The 15,645-nt window shown below is 50.5% G+C and overlaps 1 protein-coding gene across 1 annotated transcript in view; it reads right to left on the bottom strand.

Moving 5' to 3' along the window:
* Positions 1 to 4,184: 4,184 nt before the first annotated feature.
* Positions 4,185 to 15,645, bottom strand: part of FAM167A (family with sequence similarity 167 member A) — a 30,888-nt gene continuing 19,427 nt past the window's right edge. The window contains exon 3 of the mRNA XM_055428039.2: positions 4,185 to 7,318. Within this exon, the coding sequence (XP_055284014.1) occupies positions 7,055 to 7,318 (264 nt within the window). The 3' untranslated portion in view covers positions 4,185 to 7,054. The remainder of the gene's footprint in view (positions 7,319 to 15,645) is intronic.

Raw genomic sequence — 15,645 nt, 5'->3', positions numbered from 1 at the left:
CATTTCTTCAGGGCAAGTCTCTCTCCTGTCCCTTCTTCCCTAAGACTCATCACTCCCCAAGGCTGCTTCTTGCTCTCTGCTTTGTCCCTTGAAGCAGTGCTGTCACCTCCTCCTTCGGCCCAGCCCCTGGGATGCATGTCTCACTGTACATCTCTGTTCCTATGAAAGAGCCAGGCATTCAGCCTTAGAGGTCCTTTTGAAGCTGTAGAGGTGTCAAGGTCATTTTCTTCAGGAGGCTTCTTGTGTGGGTACAGTTTGCCCACCCCTCCCAGGCAGCCAACAGCACAGAGACTCCTGGCTCTCCTCCCCCAGGGGAATGGTCAGTGAGTCCCTCTGATCCACTTTTCTGAAATGGACCACTCAGGAAGACTCTGTGTCTCCTTTGCTAGAAACAGAAGTGGCTGAAAACATTTAACAGAAACCTGCTTTCAGAGCATCGCTTTTCACTTCCTGGGCACCATGCCGCATCTTTAGGATGGTATATTCAGTCTTTCCTTAGGGAGAGGTGTAGACAGCTGAGCTCAGAGGCTACTATGGTTGGGAGTGGGGGATATAGGGAACGACATTTTGTGTGTGGACAGTGTCAAAATTAAGACGTAGAACACCCAGTTGGTATCCGCAGAGAACTGAAGAATTGATAGGGGTGGGAAGCACACATCTTTTGTTGGTGGGGGGCGGGTGTTGTGTGAGTAGAAACCCAGCGTGGCAGCAGGCAGAGAGGCAGACAGAAGACCTCTTGAGAATCACCCACTCAGGTACTGCCAGAAGCCCACAAGTTTGCCTGCTGGAATCCAGAGCAGCTCTGGGAATCACGTCTTAAAACAGCCTGGCTCTTCCAATGGTTCTGTGAGCCCGGACGGCCTGGGCCAAGTCCTCTGACTTGGGATGCTGGGACAATTCCACGCCCCACCCACTCTGACTGGAAACGGGATAGGAGAGGGCACGCCCTTGTTCTACCTCAGTCTTGTTCCACCAGACGGGGCACCCTGACCATGCGAGGCTCGAGGGGCAGTGGGTGGTGCCCAGGTGCCCCTCGGGAGGGAGTTTCCTTGAGGGAAGCAGAGTCCCTTGGGTCCTTTCTCAGGCTTCAGTTGTCCCCATGTCGGGAGGAAGGGATTGGAAGAAGCATGACTGAGGGACTCCCCATCTGATAAAATGGTCTAGGAAATAAACACACTCCGGTCCAGCAGAGCTGAACCATGCCTTGGCGGATCCCTTCCCAGGGAATTTCCACCCACTATAGGCGCCTGTCCCTGCCGGTTGGGAAACATCCCCAATGGACTTATCTCCTTGCTGTGAGTATGGGTGACTACTGTCCATAGTGCTCCAATGTCTGAGGTTTCTCTTCCTGAATCAACTTCCCTCGGAGACCGCCTAGCTGTCTCCACCAATGTTTGCTTTGAGCCTGTGAACAGGGTATTTAAAAATAGCCTCGTCTGAAACCTTCCATGTGTCTCAGTGGTTCCAATCAGATTCCCGTCAGATAGGAATCAGGCTGTCCTTGGCCCGTGTATCCTGGCGGGGCCGCCACTGCTGTGCTCCCCCAGCCCTTCTTCCCCAGCCATCACAATCTCAGACCCAGGGCTGTGACAGGGAGTTAGAGTGAGAGATGCTCTGCTGTTGCAGAGAAGCCAAGGGGAATGCTGTCGACTGAGCACAAAGGCCCTTTCTAAAATAAGCCGGGTGAGGTCCACATGGGGTCTCTCAGTCTTGACCGACATCACCTGTGCATGCAGCACACACTTAGCCAGAACCACCAGGCAGCTAATGTAGCATCAGGCTGGGTCCCTGAACTGTCACTTCCACTGTCCCCACACTCTGATCGTGACCTGTCCAGCCTTTCTCCACCAGCCCTGTCACGCAGGGAGTTCCAGATGGCACCTAGACCTCCAGCTGTGGACCCAGAGCTCTGGCACTGGCGCGCCTGCACTCCAGTCCTTTATCTCCGTGTTCCCTCTTCCCTCCTTACTCAGTTGGGACTCCTCGATTCAACACTGGTTGCTCTTTTGCAAAACATTTTAACTTTTGCTTCTCTATCCTCCCGTGTACCTGCCTGGCACAGCCCCTGCCTGCTCTCTGTGTACGCTAACCATTGCTGGAGGGAAAAAACACACACATACAACCATACAACCTCATTCACAGGATTTGCATCACCCTGAAAGACCACATGCCTCACATGGGGAGCCAACACCGCCGGATGGTTCCACTACTCTTCCTAATAAATGAACACGCCCACTTGATGAGATAATTATTTCAAAACTTTCTTCCCAGACCTTCAACATTCCACCAACTCCAAGTCACCCTCCTATTTTACAAGGACAATAGGAAGGATCCAGTGGAACTCTCCTCCTCTTCCCACCAGAGATTCCTTAAGCCACTCATCTTCAATCTTCCCTCTTGTGACAATGAAAGGAGTGTCTGCTCCCCTCCCAGCCCGGCTCCCCCACTTACACGCTGACATTCCCCTCCTCTCCTCCTTAAGAACTTCATTGTTACAATTACTTTCTTCTCTCTCCTGCACCATCCATTTCTTCTTTCCTAGTAGATTACTCCCATTGTCAGCACCTTTATTATACATTTTATTATGACACACTGTTAATGTACAATTAACACTCTATTATGCATTTATTTTGTTATACACTGTTTCAAGGAAACCAAAAATTGTTTCCCTGACTTTGTGACTTTGTCCATCTCCTATTTCTCAGCTCCCTTTACAGCAAACCAACTTGAAAGAATCCATTTCCTCACTTTCCATTTTCTCCCAACCCACACAACTGGACGTCTGTGCTACCCCTGATCTGAAAGGGCTATTGTTGCTGTAATAAAGGACAAATGGGCTCTGTCTTGCTTGAAAGCACTGTTTCTCTCTGTGTACCTTTCCTTTAATTTCTCCACAGCAGTCGATACTGACGACACTCTCCTTGACACATTTTCCTCTTTAAGGGTCGCATACCTCCTTCATCTGTTTTCCCCTGTACTTCACCAGCTGGTCTTTCTAAGTCTCCTTGGACCGTTCCTTCTCTATCAGAACCCTAGACGCTGGAGTCCCTAGGGTGCTGTACTTTTGTCAACACTTGCTTCCTATATCAACCAAACACCCAAATCCAGGTTCCCGAATTTATGCATCCAACATTGGTCTTTTCCTGAAGTCCAAGTTCTTGCAGCCTACCACCTGCTCACTTCCTGCTTGGATGTCTGATAGACATTGAAATATAACAGAACTGAGATGGAACCTTTAATGTTGCCCGTCTCCTGACTTGTGCGCCCCTCAAATTTTCTCATCTCAGTAAACAGCAACCCCCATCCAGCCGCTGGCCAGAAAGTCATACTTAGTCTCCAGCTACCAATGGGCCCTGCTGGTTTTACCTCCAAAGTATCTAACAGGTGTCCCGCAGTAGGTCCCAAAGTAAATCAAGACATGCCTTCCCTGCCTGCTTTGGTCCTTTGCAGGTTTCTCTAAGTGTCTGTGGACCACCTACGCTGGTCTCACTGGGGTGTTTGTTGGAGCAGATTCCTAGGCCCTAAGCCAGAGCTGCACGCCAGGGCCCTTGAGCAGAGCCCAGGAATTTCCTGGGAATATGCCTTTGCATCGGCTGCTCCAGGTGATGCTTCATGCGGCTTCATTTTGAGGACAGCTGCTTGAGATGTTGGATGAGTTTGACACAAATTCTCCACACGGGACAGTAATGCGAGGCAAGCTACTTGGATGATGGAATTGTGATTTGAAATATACGTCCTGTGGGTCCACCATCCAGCTGTGCTCTGAGTTTGACCCAAGTATTCTGAATCCAGTCACCTTTGAAGTGTTTAACGTAGGGGAGGGGCTTCCCAGGTGGCGCTAGTGGTAAAGAACCCACCTGCCAATGCCAGTGATGCATGAGACTTGGGTTCAAGCCCTGGCTCGGGAAGATCCACTGGAGGAGGGAACGGCCCCCCGCTCCAGTGGAGACTCTCAAAGGAGCCTAGTGCACTACAGTCCATGGGGTCGCAAAGAGCCAGACAGGACTGAAGCGAGTGAGCGCAGAGCGCTGGAGGGCGTGGGTCTGCTTTGGCTCTGGCTTTGGTCACACTCAGGAACGATGCTGGGTATCTTAATTTCACAGCCTGAGCTGGGAGGCTCCTGATGGCATCCCTACCAAGCAGCCCTCCGCGAGGGAAGGCACCAGGAGGGGAGGACAGCAGATCCCGCAGCTCCTCCTCCCTCCCCTCCCGCCTCCCCACTCCCTCCTGACCTTCCTCTTTGCTTCTCTTTCTTTCAGTTCAGGGCTTGGCCCTGCGTGTGCTGAAACAGGAACAAGGTAAAAGGAAGCACATTTCTCCTCTTTATAAAGATGTCCTTTTCAAATATTTTAATTTCACTTTTGCTAACAGCAATATAGAAACAACCATAAAAAATAAAATTGTAAATTGTCCATTGATTACATAATAGCACTTGGTATTGCTGCAGGGAGGAGGCCTGGGGCAGGGGCAGGTCATCTCAAGCCTTCCCCGGGCTTCCCAGGCCTCTGGGATCACTGCTGAGTCCACGAAGCTGTCAGACATTGCCCCGCTCAGCAGTGTCGATGGAGACTCTGAGTTTTACACCCAGGGGTTCTTGGAGGTGTCAGAGAGACGGGCAGATAATGAGGAAAACTGCAGCAGTATTGTACACACGTGGTAGAGCTGGAAGTCTGCTCTGAGGCAATGAAGGTCAGGCTGTGCTGACTCAGACATCTCTTGACCACACGAGGCAGGGGCTTCACAGAGCTGAACTGACCTGGTTGGTTGTTTGCATTCACCTTGGAAACAAGGCTGCTAAAGATGCTGTACACCTGGTCTTTTCCCTGGGCTTCTCTTCCTGATCCCTCCTCCCTTACCCCGAAGGAAGATTCTCTTGGGATGAACTAAGCACAGTAGCTCAGACAGCTAACCTATTCCAGAAGGTGTGTGCCTCGATCTCAAAGAACGAATCGTGAGGTTAACTGAGCACCTCAACTGCCCAGTGGACTCCTCCACTGACTTGAGGCCATTCAGCGAGATCACTCAGCTTGGGTTGATTCCAGCTGTTTCAGCTACTGTAATGACTGGTTTCTAGAAAGAAAAATAACCAGTTTGGCACTTTTCTTCCAGAATGTGGAATGGGCTTGCCCATGTGGGTTGGGTGTGTATATGTTCACGTCTCTGTGGAGTGGGTGTGAGCGTGTGCAGGCCAGCCTGATACCCCACGACCTCAGGGTTCTTCTGGAGGAAGCCTGGCAGGCGTGCCTCCGTAGGGCTTGGCAGCATCTGTACAGAACCCCCGAGGAAAGGCATTGCTGGGTTGAGGACAGGAGTGGGGCTGCCTGGCCTTCCACCGAGGCCTTCTCCATGGACCTCGGGGCCTCAGACTTCTGCCACTGCTCAGAGTCAGCTTGAAACAGATCTTGGCTATGTGGTTGTAGCATTTTTTGAAGGAAGCATAAACCCTCCGGCTCTTAGAAATCACAAGAAAACACCAAATTATTCTCTGTCTAACCAGAGACCAATCATTTACAAACTCCTTCTCCCAGCCCACAAGAGAAAACCAACCTTTCCCCAGCGTGGGTCATGGTGTGTGTGCAAGTATGCACGGGCCTTGATAAAACCCTACAGGAGGACGAAGCATGAAAGACAGAGCAATAGAATACCTCGCTTCAATGACGGAATGCTGACGGCAAGCAGAATTTTAACTTGGGAGGTGACAGGGTTGAGTGAGGCAGAGTAGAGAGGCTGGCAGTCCGTGGTTTGCCAAAGCCTTAGTACCATCTTTGGAATTCAAGGTCATTGATACATGATCGGTGTAGGCATTATTAATAATGGTTGTAATTAACACATCCATATTCTACAGCCACTAAAGAGCTGAGGAACCTCGGGGGGGCCCTCCCCTCCATTAGCCTCTTTTACTCCTCTATGAACCAGAGGGCCTGGCTAGAAGGATCAAAGCCTTTGGGTCAAACACCCAAAGCCCCCAGGCACAGCGCATCCCTCTAGGTTAACTTCCTAAACTGTGGAGGCCTCCGTCCTCAGCTTGCCGGCTCTCCCACCCGTCCTTAGGGAGAACCTTTTAAAACCAAGCCCGGAACCTCTGTCAAACTTGACTTACCCACTGGTTTGCCATTTGGGCAAAAATCAAACAGTTATAAACAAGCTGGCCACAGGTTAGTAACAGTCTGATTCAGTTAAAGTTAGGTGTTTAAATCAGGCACAGAATCTCAGAGGAGGCTCAGGGCGAGCTTCTGCGGAGGGCACAAAGGTGACGGAGGTAACATCAGAATCCATCAGGAGGCCTCTGCTGGCCCCCTGGGGAAGCCCACCCCTAGGCCCTCCCAATCCCAGGTTGTGGGGTGACAGCAAAGGGGTTCTTTGGAGGTTGGGACTGGTGTATGTGGCCAGAGCGGGCAACAGTCTTGCCTGTTCTACCCTGGCTACACTGGCGGGACCCCACATACTGGAAACAATTGACCTGGCGCCTGTGGGGCCAAGGTCCAAGACCTTGCCCAGGGCGCTGGCGGCAGGTGGGGCCTGCTGCCCCAAGTGCCACCTGTTATTCCTTTCGATTTTCCTTTGCTGGTGGGTCCCTGTTGAGGTTGCTGAGTCAGCCACTTAGGGTGAAGCGAGCCTCAGAGCACAGTGACAGTGTCATGGGTGCCACTGACGTATCTAATCACCTCCCTTCCGGGGTTCGGTGTCCTTGGGGAAGCCTCCTGCAAGAATCACAGTTTTGGGCCCCCCCACCCTTTGGGTCCCCAGGTCATAGCACCAGTGATTCTGGGAAACAGGAATCTGGGTTACTGAGTTGGGGGATGAGAAGTGTGCGTGGGGTACCCAGGGCTCACTGAACATCGGATGGAGCAGCCCTTCTGCAGGACTCTGGGTATTAAACCAGGGTCAGGCATGGGGACACTGGGCTCCACAGCTGGGCTCCGAGAGCACCTGTCCCGGGGACACCCTGCCTCCGGAGAGACCCACCGGGGTAGCCGGGGATCAGCTCCCTTCCTACATCCCCGGTCCACCTCCCAAACCCTCGTTCTGGCTCCACCGCCCCATCCAGGGCTTCTCAGCACAGAGAAAACCTGCGGGAGTTGATGTTCATCTTGGTGACCCCGATGAGCCTGAGTGGTGCAGAGAGGCTGAAGGAGGCGGCGAGGGGAGCGTCGCAGAAGAGGTCGGACAGCTCGTCCCGCTCCTCGAGCTCGTAGGTGGCGTCGTTGAGCATGCGCCGGTGGAGGTCGCAGGTCTGCTCGATCTTCAGCTGGTGGATGTCACTGCGCAGGCGCATGAGCTGCCGCGCCAGCTGCTGGTCCTGAAGCCGCATCTCCATCTGCAGGGGGAGCGGGGAGGGGAGGCGTCAGCGCCACGCCGGAGGGGGAGCTGGGGCGCTGCGCAGCCCCGGACCGGCACAGACCCCGGCTAACAGACCTAACGAACGGCTTGCACCATCATTTGGGGTCTACCTAGGGAGAGCAGCCAGGATTCCCTGGTGGCTCAGACGGTAAACAATCCGCCCGTAATGCGGGAGACCTTGGTTCGATCCCTGGGTTGGGAAGATCCCCTGGAGGAGGAAATGGCAACTCACTCCTGTATTCTTGCCTGGAGAACCCCCATGGACAGAGGAGCCTGGCAGGCTACAGTCCATGGGGTCGCAAAGAGTCGGACACGACTGAAACGGCCAAGCACAGCACAGAGACAGTAGCCTGTTCTGAGGTCAGGGGGGTGAAAAATCAGAGACTGAGGTGACAAATGAGGACACGCTTGCCGCACAGCCCTTTGCGCTAAGCTAGAAACTGTGTCCAAATCCTTCTGGAAGGCCCGTGTGTCAGTCCTGGCTTGGAAGCATTTCCAGCTCAGTCTCATTGTTTACAAATGGAGTAAGGGTATAACGAAATGCATGGGAATGATAAATACCAAGTTGAGGAACGTGGTTACCTCTGGGCAGGAAGGAGAGACTGGGGAAGGTATTCAGGGCTTCAACTCTGCTGATGCTGTTTTATATTATATGCTGGGTGGCGGGTATGCTGTTACCTTATTTAAACATTTAAGAGTATTTGCAGTGCTTCTTATTTCAAAAGAGCCAAGCGTAAATAAATGCTAATATTTATTGAATGTTTTACTGTGAGCCAGGCACTGTTCTAAGCTTTCTGAGTAGGTATTAGTCAGCCCAGGCCGCCTTACAAAATACCATAAACTGAGCGGCTTAAACAACAGACATTTATTTCTCACGGTTCTGCAGGCTGGGAAGTCCAAGTTCAAGGCCTTGGTGTGCTGATTCAGTTCCCAATGAGGACACTCTTCCTGGCTGACAGGTTCTTCCACCTTCTGACTGTGTCCTCACGTGATGCGGAGAGAGTGCTCTGGTCTCTTTTCCTCTCTAAGGACAATAATCCCACCAAAAGGCTCTACTCCCATGACCGCAACATCTAATCATCTCCAAAGGCCCTGCCTCCCAACACTGTCACACTGGGGCCTAGGGCTTCAACATAAGAATGGGGTGGGGGGAGGCAGACACGAACTGGGTATGTTGATATGCAACACTTAATCTTCACTACAACTCTGAAAGGAATATCACCATCCTACTCACAATTTCTGAGCTTCTCAGATGGTGCTAGGGGTAGAGAACCTGCCTGCCAGTGTAGGAGAAATAAGAGACTCAGGTTCGATCCCTGGGTCGAGAAGATCACCTGGAGGAGGGCATGGCAACCCACTCCAGTATTCTTGTTGGAGAATCCCATGGACAGAACACCCTAGCGGGCTACAGTCCATAGGGTCGCAAAGAGTTGGACATGCCTGAAGTGACTTAACATGCACACATGCACTCACAATTTCTAGATGAAGAGGCAGAGGCTCAGCAAAGTCAGTCCTCATGACAAGTCACAAAGCTCACAACTGACCTAGCTGGGATGAGGCGCTCGGAAGTCAGACTCCACAGCCCAAACCTCTGACCTCTAAGTTCGACCTCTTCAGGTAGAGCTGGAGTGTGGGGCATGGGGCCCGTTTTGTGCTCATGACCTAGGAGAAGGTTCATGATGTATTTAGTGGTGTTTTTTTTTTTTTCCCTACTGAGGAAGAAATGGGATAATAACTCCTCAACTGGCCACACATTTACAGTTTCCAAAATTCACTTATAGGTTAATTTCGTTGGAACCACACAGCCAGCCCCAAGGTATCAGTGTGGCAGTTTGGTTGAATCCAGCAGAGTTTTAATGAGCTATTCAGTGTCGCGGCTTCGCTCCCGGGGTCTCCTCAGGCTCCTAGTGGAGTGTTTTCCACTAATAACACTTGGTCACTGAGGTCACCAGCTGCTCTTACTTGGCAGGAGATCTGATTCCTTCTCACTGTTTGCTCTGCTTGCAAGTGGTTAATGTTTGCGCACTTCTGTTTCTTCACACTCAGCTGTGTTGTTCAGCCAGTGCTGGGAGCCAAACTGATTTAGAAAGACCAACTGTTAGATTCCAGAGGGACTTTCCTGCTGGTTATGCAAATGAACGCTAACATTCTCACTTTTCCCTCTTCAGGCTTAAAATCAAGTGCTTTGCAGAAAAATTAGTGACTCCACCAATAAGCATTTCATTGCTCTATTTTCTCTCTTTCACTGTTTGATGTACTTCTACAGATCTCTTTTATCAAGATTTTATAGATGAGAAAAATCAAGATAAGGAAGTCTTGCATGGGGATCAGCAAAGCATTTAATGACCATCACCACCAAAGTATTTAACGGCAAGTTCATAGCATCCAGATCATCCATTTACTTCTCAATCCTTGAGGATCACAACCCAGATGCACTGCCAATCAGACTACTCTAGTAGAGCCAAATTAACGATGGCAGGCTTGCCAGAGGGTGACTGGTCATTCATTCACTTAAGCCCTTCTGAAGGAGATGGGGGTCCAATTTGTCTGAAAAATAGCCCCAGCTCACATCACTGCTTTATTTAACATGGTATTCTGGGAGTTGGCTTGAACCACTTCTTTTGGGGGTTTCCTGTAATTTGAAGATCGATCTCTTTGAAAGCTAGGTAGCCTATGGGTCAGATGTAAACCCAGAAACTGGCCTCTTTGGATCCTCAATCTGAAAACATCCTTTAAAGTTGGAGAATTTCAGTTTCGACCAGGTGTCTGCAAGTCTCTGTGAGATGTGGTGGGCGGGGATGCCTGATGGGAGAAAGGGGCTATTTTTCTATAGCAAATAGATCTGGTCAAGAGTCTGAGAACAATTTAGGGTTAAAAAACTAGCTGAAAGAGGGGTAATAGTAAGGCAGCTGTCCAGTTTCCTTGGACCAGTCCACCTTGGTGGAGCCACCTGCCACCCACTGAGCTTGGAGGTGTTCACCTCTGCCTAGAAGGAAGGAAACCGGTTCCAGTGGGGGTGGTGACCTGGTCACTCCCCTTGTTGGAGCCCCAACACTGGAAGGGGCTGGGAATTCTGTTTCTTCCACTGCCTTGGTCCTGAGGGCACATCATCACATGAGCAGCCCATCCTAGGACTCGCCTGCAAGACATATTTTGTTATGACTCCTGAATATAAATCCACTATTTCACCCGATGCTCAAAGAAATAGTGTTTGTTCCAGGGCTTCAAGGAAAAGCAGCAGTGCTGGCCCCATTCCCACCTACTCTGCAGACCACACAGGAGTTTTCCAAGGGGGACTCCACACCTTAAATCCTAAACTGAGTCCTCAATGAAGAGGTAACTTCACTGCAATCAAACCAAATCCATATAGAAACACGTTTTATGAGCCCCTAAAGAAACCTGATTCATGGGGTCGCAAAGAGTCGGACACAACTGAGCGACTGAACTGAACTGAACTGAAAGAAACCTGAGTAAAATGTGCAGAGCTAAGAGGCTCTTCCCCCTCCCCAACTAGGATTTTTTCAATTGTGTTCAAATACACAGAGCATAAAACCTTACTGTTTAAACCATTGTGAAGTGTGCAGTTCAGTGGCATTAAATACTTTTACATTGCCGTGCGACCATCACAACCAACTATCCTCAGAATTCTTTCCATCTTGCAAACTTGGAGCTCCATCTCCATTAATTAATAACTCCCCATTTCCCCTCCCTTAGCCCCTGGCAACTACCATTCTGTGAATCTGACTATCTGGTTACCTCGAGTAAGTGGAATCAGTACATTATTTACTGTTTTGTGACCGTCATATTTCATTCATTCAAGATTCATCCACACTGCAGCGCGAGTCAGATTTCCTTTCTAAAGCTGATGTATATTCCACTGAGTGTATAGCTCACATGTGCCTGATCCGCTCATCCACAGAAGAATGGGTGTCTGGGCTGCGTCCAGTTCTTGGCTCTTGTGAATAATGCTGCTGTGAACACAGGTGCACAAGGATCTGAGTCCCTGCTTTCACTTCTTTTGGGTGTAAACTAAGGAGTGGGATTGCTGGATCATGTTGTTATCCTATGTTTAAGTTTCTGAGGAACTGCCATACTGTTCTCTGCACCATTTTACTGCAGCTCTTGTTTTTATTCCTGCCAGTCCAGAGGCAGGAGTAGTTAGTTCCTCTTTTAACTCTCCAGGAAATCACTAATGACCCATGAGACTCGGACAAAGAGACCTCACAGCAAACCACTTACACACGCAGATTCTTCTGTTTCCTGAGTCTCCTTGGCCGCCACCCTCCTTGATTCTCCCTTTCTATCCCCCCACCCTGGAGCCTCACCACTCATCACACTCTCTCATCTCATCAAAGAAAACTGCAGAAATCTCCCTCCTCCTCTTGCAGTTGTTGAGTTGCTAAGTTGTATCTGACTCTTTTCTGACCCTCAGGGACTGCAGCCTGCCAGGCTCCTCTGTCCCTTGGATTGTCCAGGCAAGAATACTGGAGTGGGTTACCATTTCCTTCTTCAGGGGATCTTCCCGACCCAGGGGTCAAACTTGAGTGTCCTGCATTGGCAAGTGGATTCTTTACACCTGAGCCACCTGGGAAGCCCTTCCTCTTGCAAAGCAGCTTAATGACCACCTTTAGTTACATCTTCCCTCCCTTGGAATTTCACCTTTCACCTTAAGAAACAACCAATCTCTCCAAATAAGATCATCTATACCATTTTTCTAAATTCCACAAAACATATGGATACCAAGGAGGAAGGGGGGCCAGAATGAACGGGGAGATTGAGATAGACATTGATACACTATTGATACTATGTGTAAAATAGATAATAAGGCCCTACAGTATTTCACAGGGAACTCTACTCAACACTCTGTAATGACCTATATAGGAAAAAAATTTTTTAAAGAGTGGATATATGTAAATATATAGCTGGTTCACTTTGCTGTATACCTAACACAATATTGTAAAGCAACTCTACTCCAGTAGAAATTAATTTTAAAAATCCCCTTTCAATCAGGTTGACTTCAGATAGATAGTCAGTGGTAGCTTCTGTTGCCTGAGACCAAGTTCCATGACTGGTACAATAAAAGTTTTTCCTGCCCCCAAAAGGAAGAAAGAGAGAAAGAAACAGGCTCTCCTAAGAGCCATTCTTATCTGACTCAGAGAATCAAACGTGTGTTGCCCGCAGCCAAGCACTCAGAGCAGCACAGCTGTTGTGACAGGGCCTGGGTCTGCGGCCACCCAGCCCCCCGCTTGGCTGCTCACCCCGTGGGAACACACCCTTTCACTATGCCCTAATTATAGGATTGCTGGAGTTACAGGCCGCGCCTAAGTGTCTTTATCCTGCAGAGGCCACAGGCCACCCTGGGAGGGGGCACTACAAATCACATGTCCCACAGCTGAGCCTTTGCCACGGTGAGCGTTAGGTTTTAGGGCCAGTGTCTCTGTCTTTTTAATAAAGGCTCAAAACTGGAAGGCCCTGCCCAATCTCCATATTCCGTACCTAGAAGGACCTAGATGGTGGAACTCTTGCCTTTATTTGACCGGCATTGCTCAGCTTATATGGCATATTACTTCTGATCTACTTGCTTCCTACAGTTCTTGGAAGGGGCATTATTCAGGCAGACAAGAAAAAAAAAATCCCAAGGTGATCAAGGACATTTTGTTCAATCCCTGTTTCTAAGGCTGGTGTCTAAGCTATTCTAGCCTCAACTCAGCTCAGTCGTGTCCGACTCTTTGTCACCCCATGGACTATAGCCCACCAGGCTCCTCTGTCCATGGATTCTTCAGGCAAGAATACTGGAGTGGGTTGCCATTTCCTCCTCCAGGGGATCTTCCCGACCCAGGGGTCGAACCCAAGTCTCCTGCATCTTCTGTAGTGGCAGGCGGACTCTTTACCACTGAGCCACCTGGGAAGCCCAGCATAGCAGTTACAATTAATCTTTGATTGATGCTGGAAGGGAGACTGGGTATAAAGTCCAAGCCATTCCCTCAGAAACATGTTCCCTTCTCTGTGGGACTTAATGCTGGGAACTTGGGAACAGTTTTTGTAACCTGTCTCATGATTTAACTAAAGGTCCAGTTACTGTTTTAATCAGTGTTGTTCAGACACACACTTAGAAGCCTGGATAAAACATGACATTATTTGATCCTGGCCTCTCAGAAAGAGCCAGAATCATACTGTGAGGAAAGAAAGCAAGGCTTGTCACTGAAGTGTGCTGCTGGTTGGCAATCTCAGATGCTGGGAAGAATTTAAAAACTTTTTTCAGACACCCCCTAGAAACCAAACTGTGTTTGTAAGTTGATTTCCAGGAGATGCTGTCAACTCGGGGAGAGGGTGGAACGTGTTTCTCAGCCTCTACTTACTCTGCAGCCCGCCGCCTTAGGGCTGGGGCAGGTACAGGCTGGATGCAGGGTCTCCTGATGTCGCTGGCCGGGGGTGTGGGTGGGGGCAGGTACCATGGCTCCCATCCTCTGTCTGGAGGGGTTCCTCCGAGGTGCTCTCCTGCTCCCCCTGGAGCCATCGTCTGCTGGGAGGGGAAGTCGGAGCAGAGCCCCGGAGCTGAGACAGAGAGCAGGAGCTGCTTCAGGCCCCACCAGGGATTCTTCATCACCAGTGGTGAGTCATACTCTACTTACTCTATGATAAGGTCTTTGATTTTCAAACTTGGAAGGTCCCAGGCCAAATTACCACCTACATGGGTGAGGCCCTTTGAGAAGAATGTGGTGATGCATTCTGCGAGCCTCCAGGTCTGTACCCAGAGCCTCTGAGTTCTAGTCTGCTTTGATCTGAATATTTGTATCCACCCCTTCCCCAGATTCATATGTTGAAACCCTACTGCCCAACGTGTTGGTATTAGGAGGTGGGCCTTTGGGAGGTGGTGAGGTCATGAGGGGTGTGGATCCTTCATGAAGGGTTTTGTTGTTGTTTAGTCACTCAGTCGTGTCCGACTCTTTGCAACCCCATGGACTGTAGCGCACCAGGCTCCTCTGTCCGTGAGATTTTCCAGGCAAGAATAGTGGAGTGAGTTGCCATTTCCTTCTCCAGGGGATCTTCCTGACCCAGGGATCAAACTCACGTCTTTCATTGGCAGGTGGATTCTTTACCACTGAGCCATCAGGGAAGCCCCATGATGGGTTTACTGGTCTTATCAAAGAGACCCTAGAGAGTCCCCTTGCCCCTTCCATCGTGTGAGGACATAGCGAGAAGTCTTTAACTCAGAAATGGATCTTCTTCTGACCATGCTGGGACCTTGATCCCAGACTTCTAGCCTCTAGAACTGTGATAACTGAATATCTGTGGCTTATCAACCACCTAGTTGGAGAAGTCTTTAACTCAGAAAAGGACCCTCTCCTGATCATGCTGGGACCCTGATCCCAGACTTCTAGCCTCTGGAACTGTGATAACTGAATATCTGTGGCTTATCAATTCCACCTGCAGCGGCCGGAATGGACACAGTCAGTCCCTGTCCAGCTGTAAGGAGATGAGGGGCTCTGGCAGGTGATGTGACCCCCTCTGTGGAAAGGGGATGCTCGTCCCCTTCCCCCACCTCATAAGAGTGCATCCTGCGCAAGAGGGAGCCCTGGAAACCGTACGCCCAGGAAAGGAATTCTGTGCCCGAAAGTGAGAGTGGGGAGAGGCGCACTGCTGCCAGGGGCAGGCGAGCACGCCCACACTCACCTCTCACCTGCTCAGCCACCTCTCTGCCCCTCTCCCGCGCTCTGCACTCAGCCCTTCAGTCAAGAGGCCAGCGGTCAGGTTTCTCCCCTCCTGCAAACCCTTCAAAGGTACAACGAGCCCTCCTGGCTCCCTCGCTCTCTCCTTGCTTGGGCCCCCATTCTCAGCCCCTGGCCCTTTGAAGCAGCCATGCTGGGTCTGTGTCCCCTCTTTCAGAATCAACCCTTCCCATGCCAACATCCTCAGGCCCAGCTCAGCCCTTGTCCCCCAACCGTGAAGGGTGAGAGAGACTCCCACGTTGGACTCCTACCACAGCACCTACACACGGCACTGGCTACCTCCCCATGCTCAATCACTCAGTCGTGTCCCACACTTTGTGATCCCCTGGACTGTAGCCGCCAGTGTCCTCTGTCCATGGAATTCTCCAGACACGAATAGTGGAGTAGGTAGTCATGCCCTCCTCCAGGGGATCTTCCCAACCCAGGGATCGAACCCTTGTCTCCTGCATTGCAGGCGGATTCTTTACTGCTGAGCCACCAGGGAAACACCTTTATCAATTCTTTAGTAACAACTAAAGGGCAGTATCCGGCCAGATTAACAGGACAGTCTTCCTCCTGCAGGAACAACAGGCAG

Source organism: Moschus berezovskii, chromosome 7 (assembly GCF_049115385.1).
Source record: "Moschus berezovskii isolate FMDL1 chromosome 7, NW_MosBer_1.0, whole genome shotgun sequence".
In the NCBI taxonomy this organism is placed as follows: domain Eukaryota; kingdom Metazoa; phylum Chordata; class Mammalia; order Artiodactyla; family Moschidae; genus Moschus; species Moschus berezovskii.
Note: the sequence above shows the minus strand (reverse complement) of the source record. Positions and strands in the feature narration are given on the sequence as shown.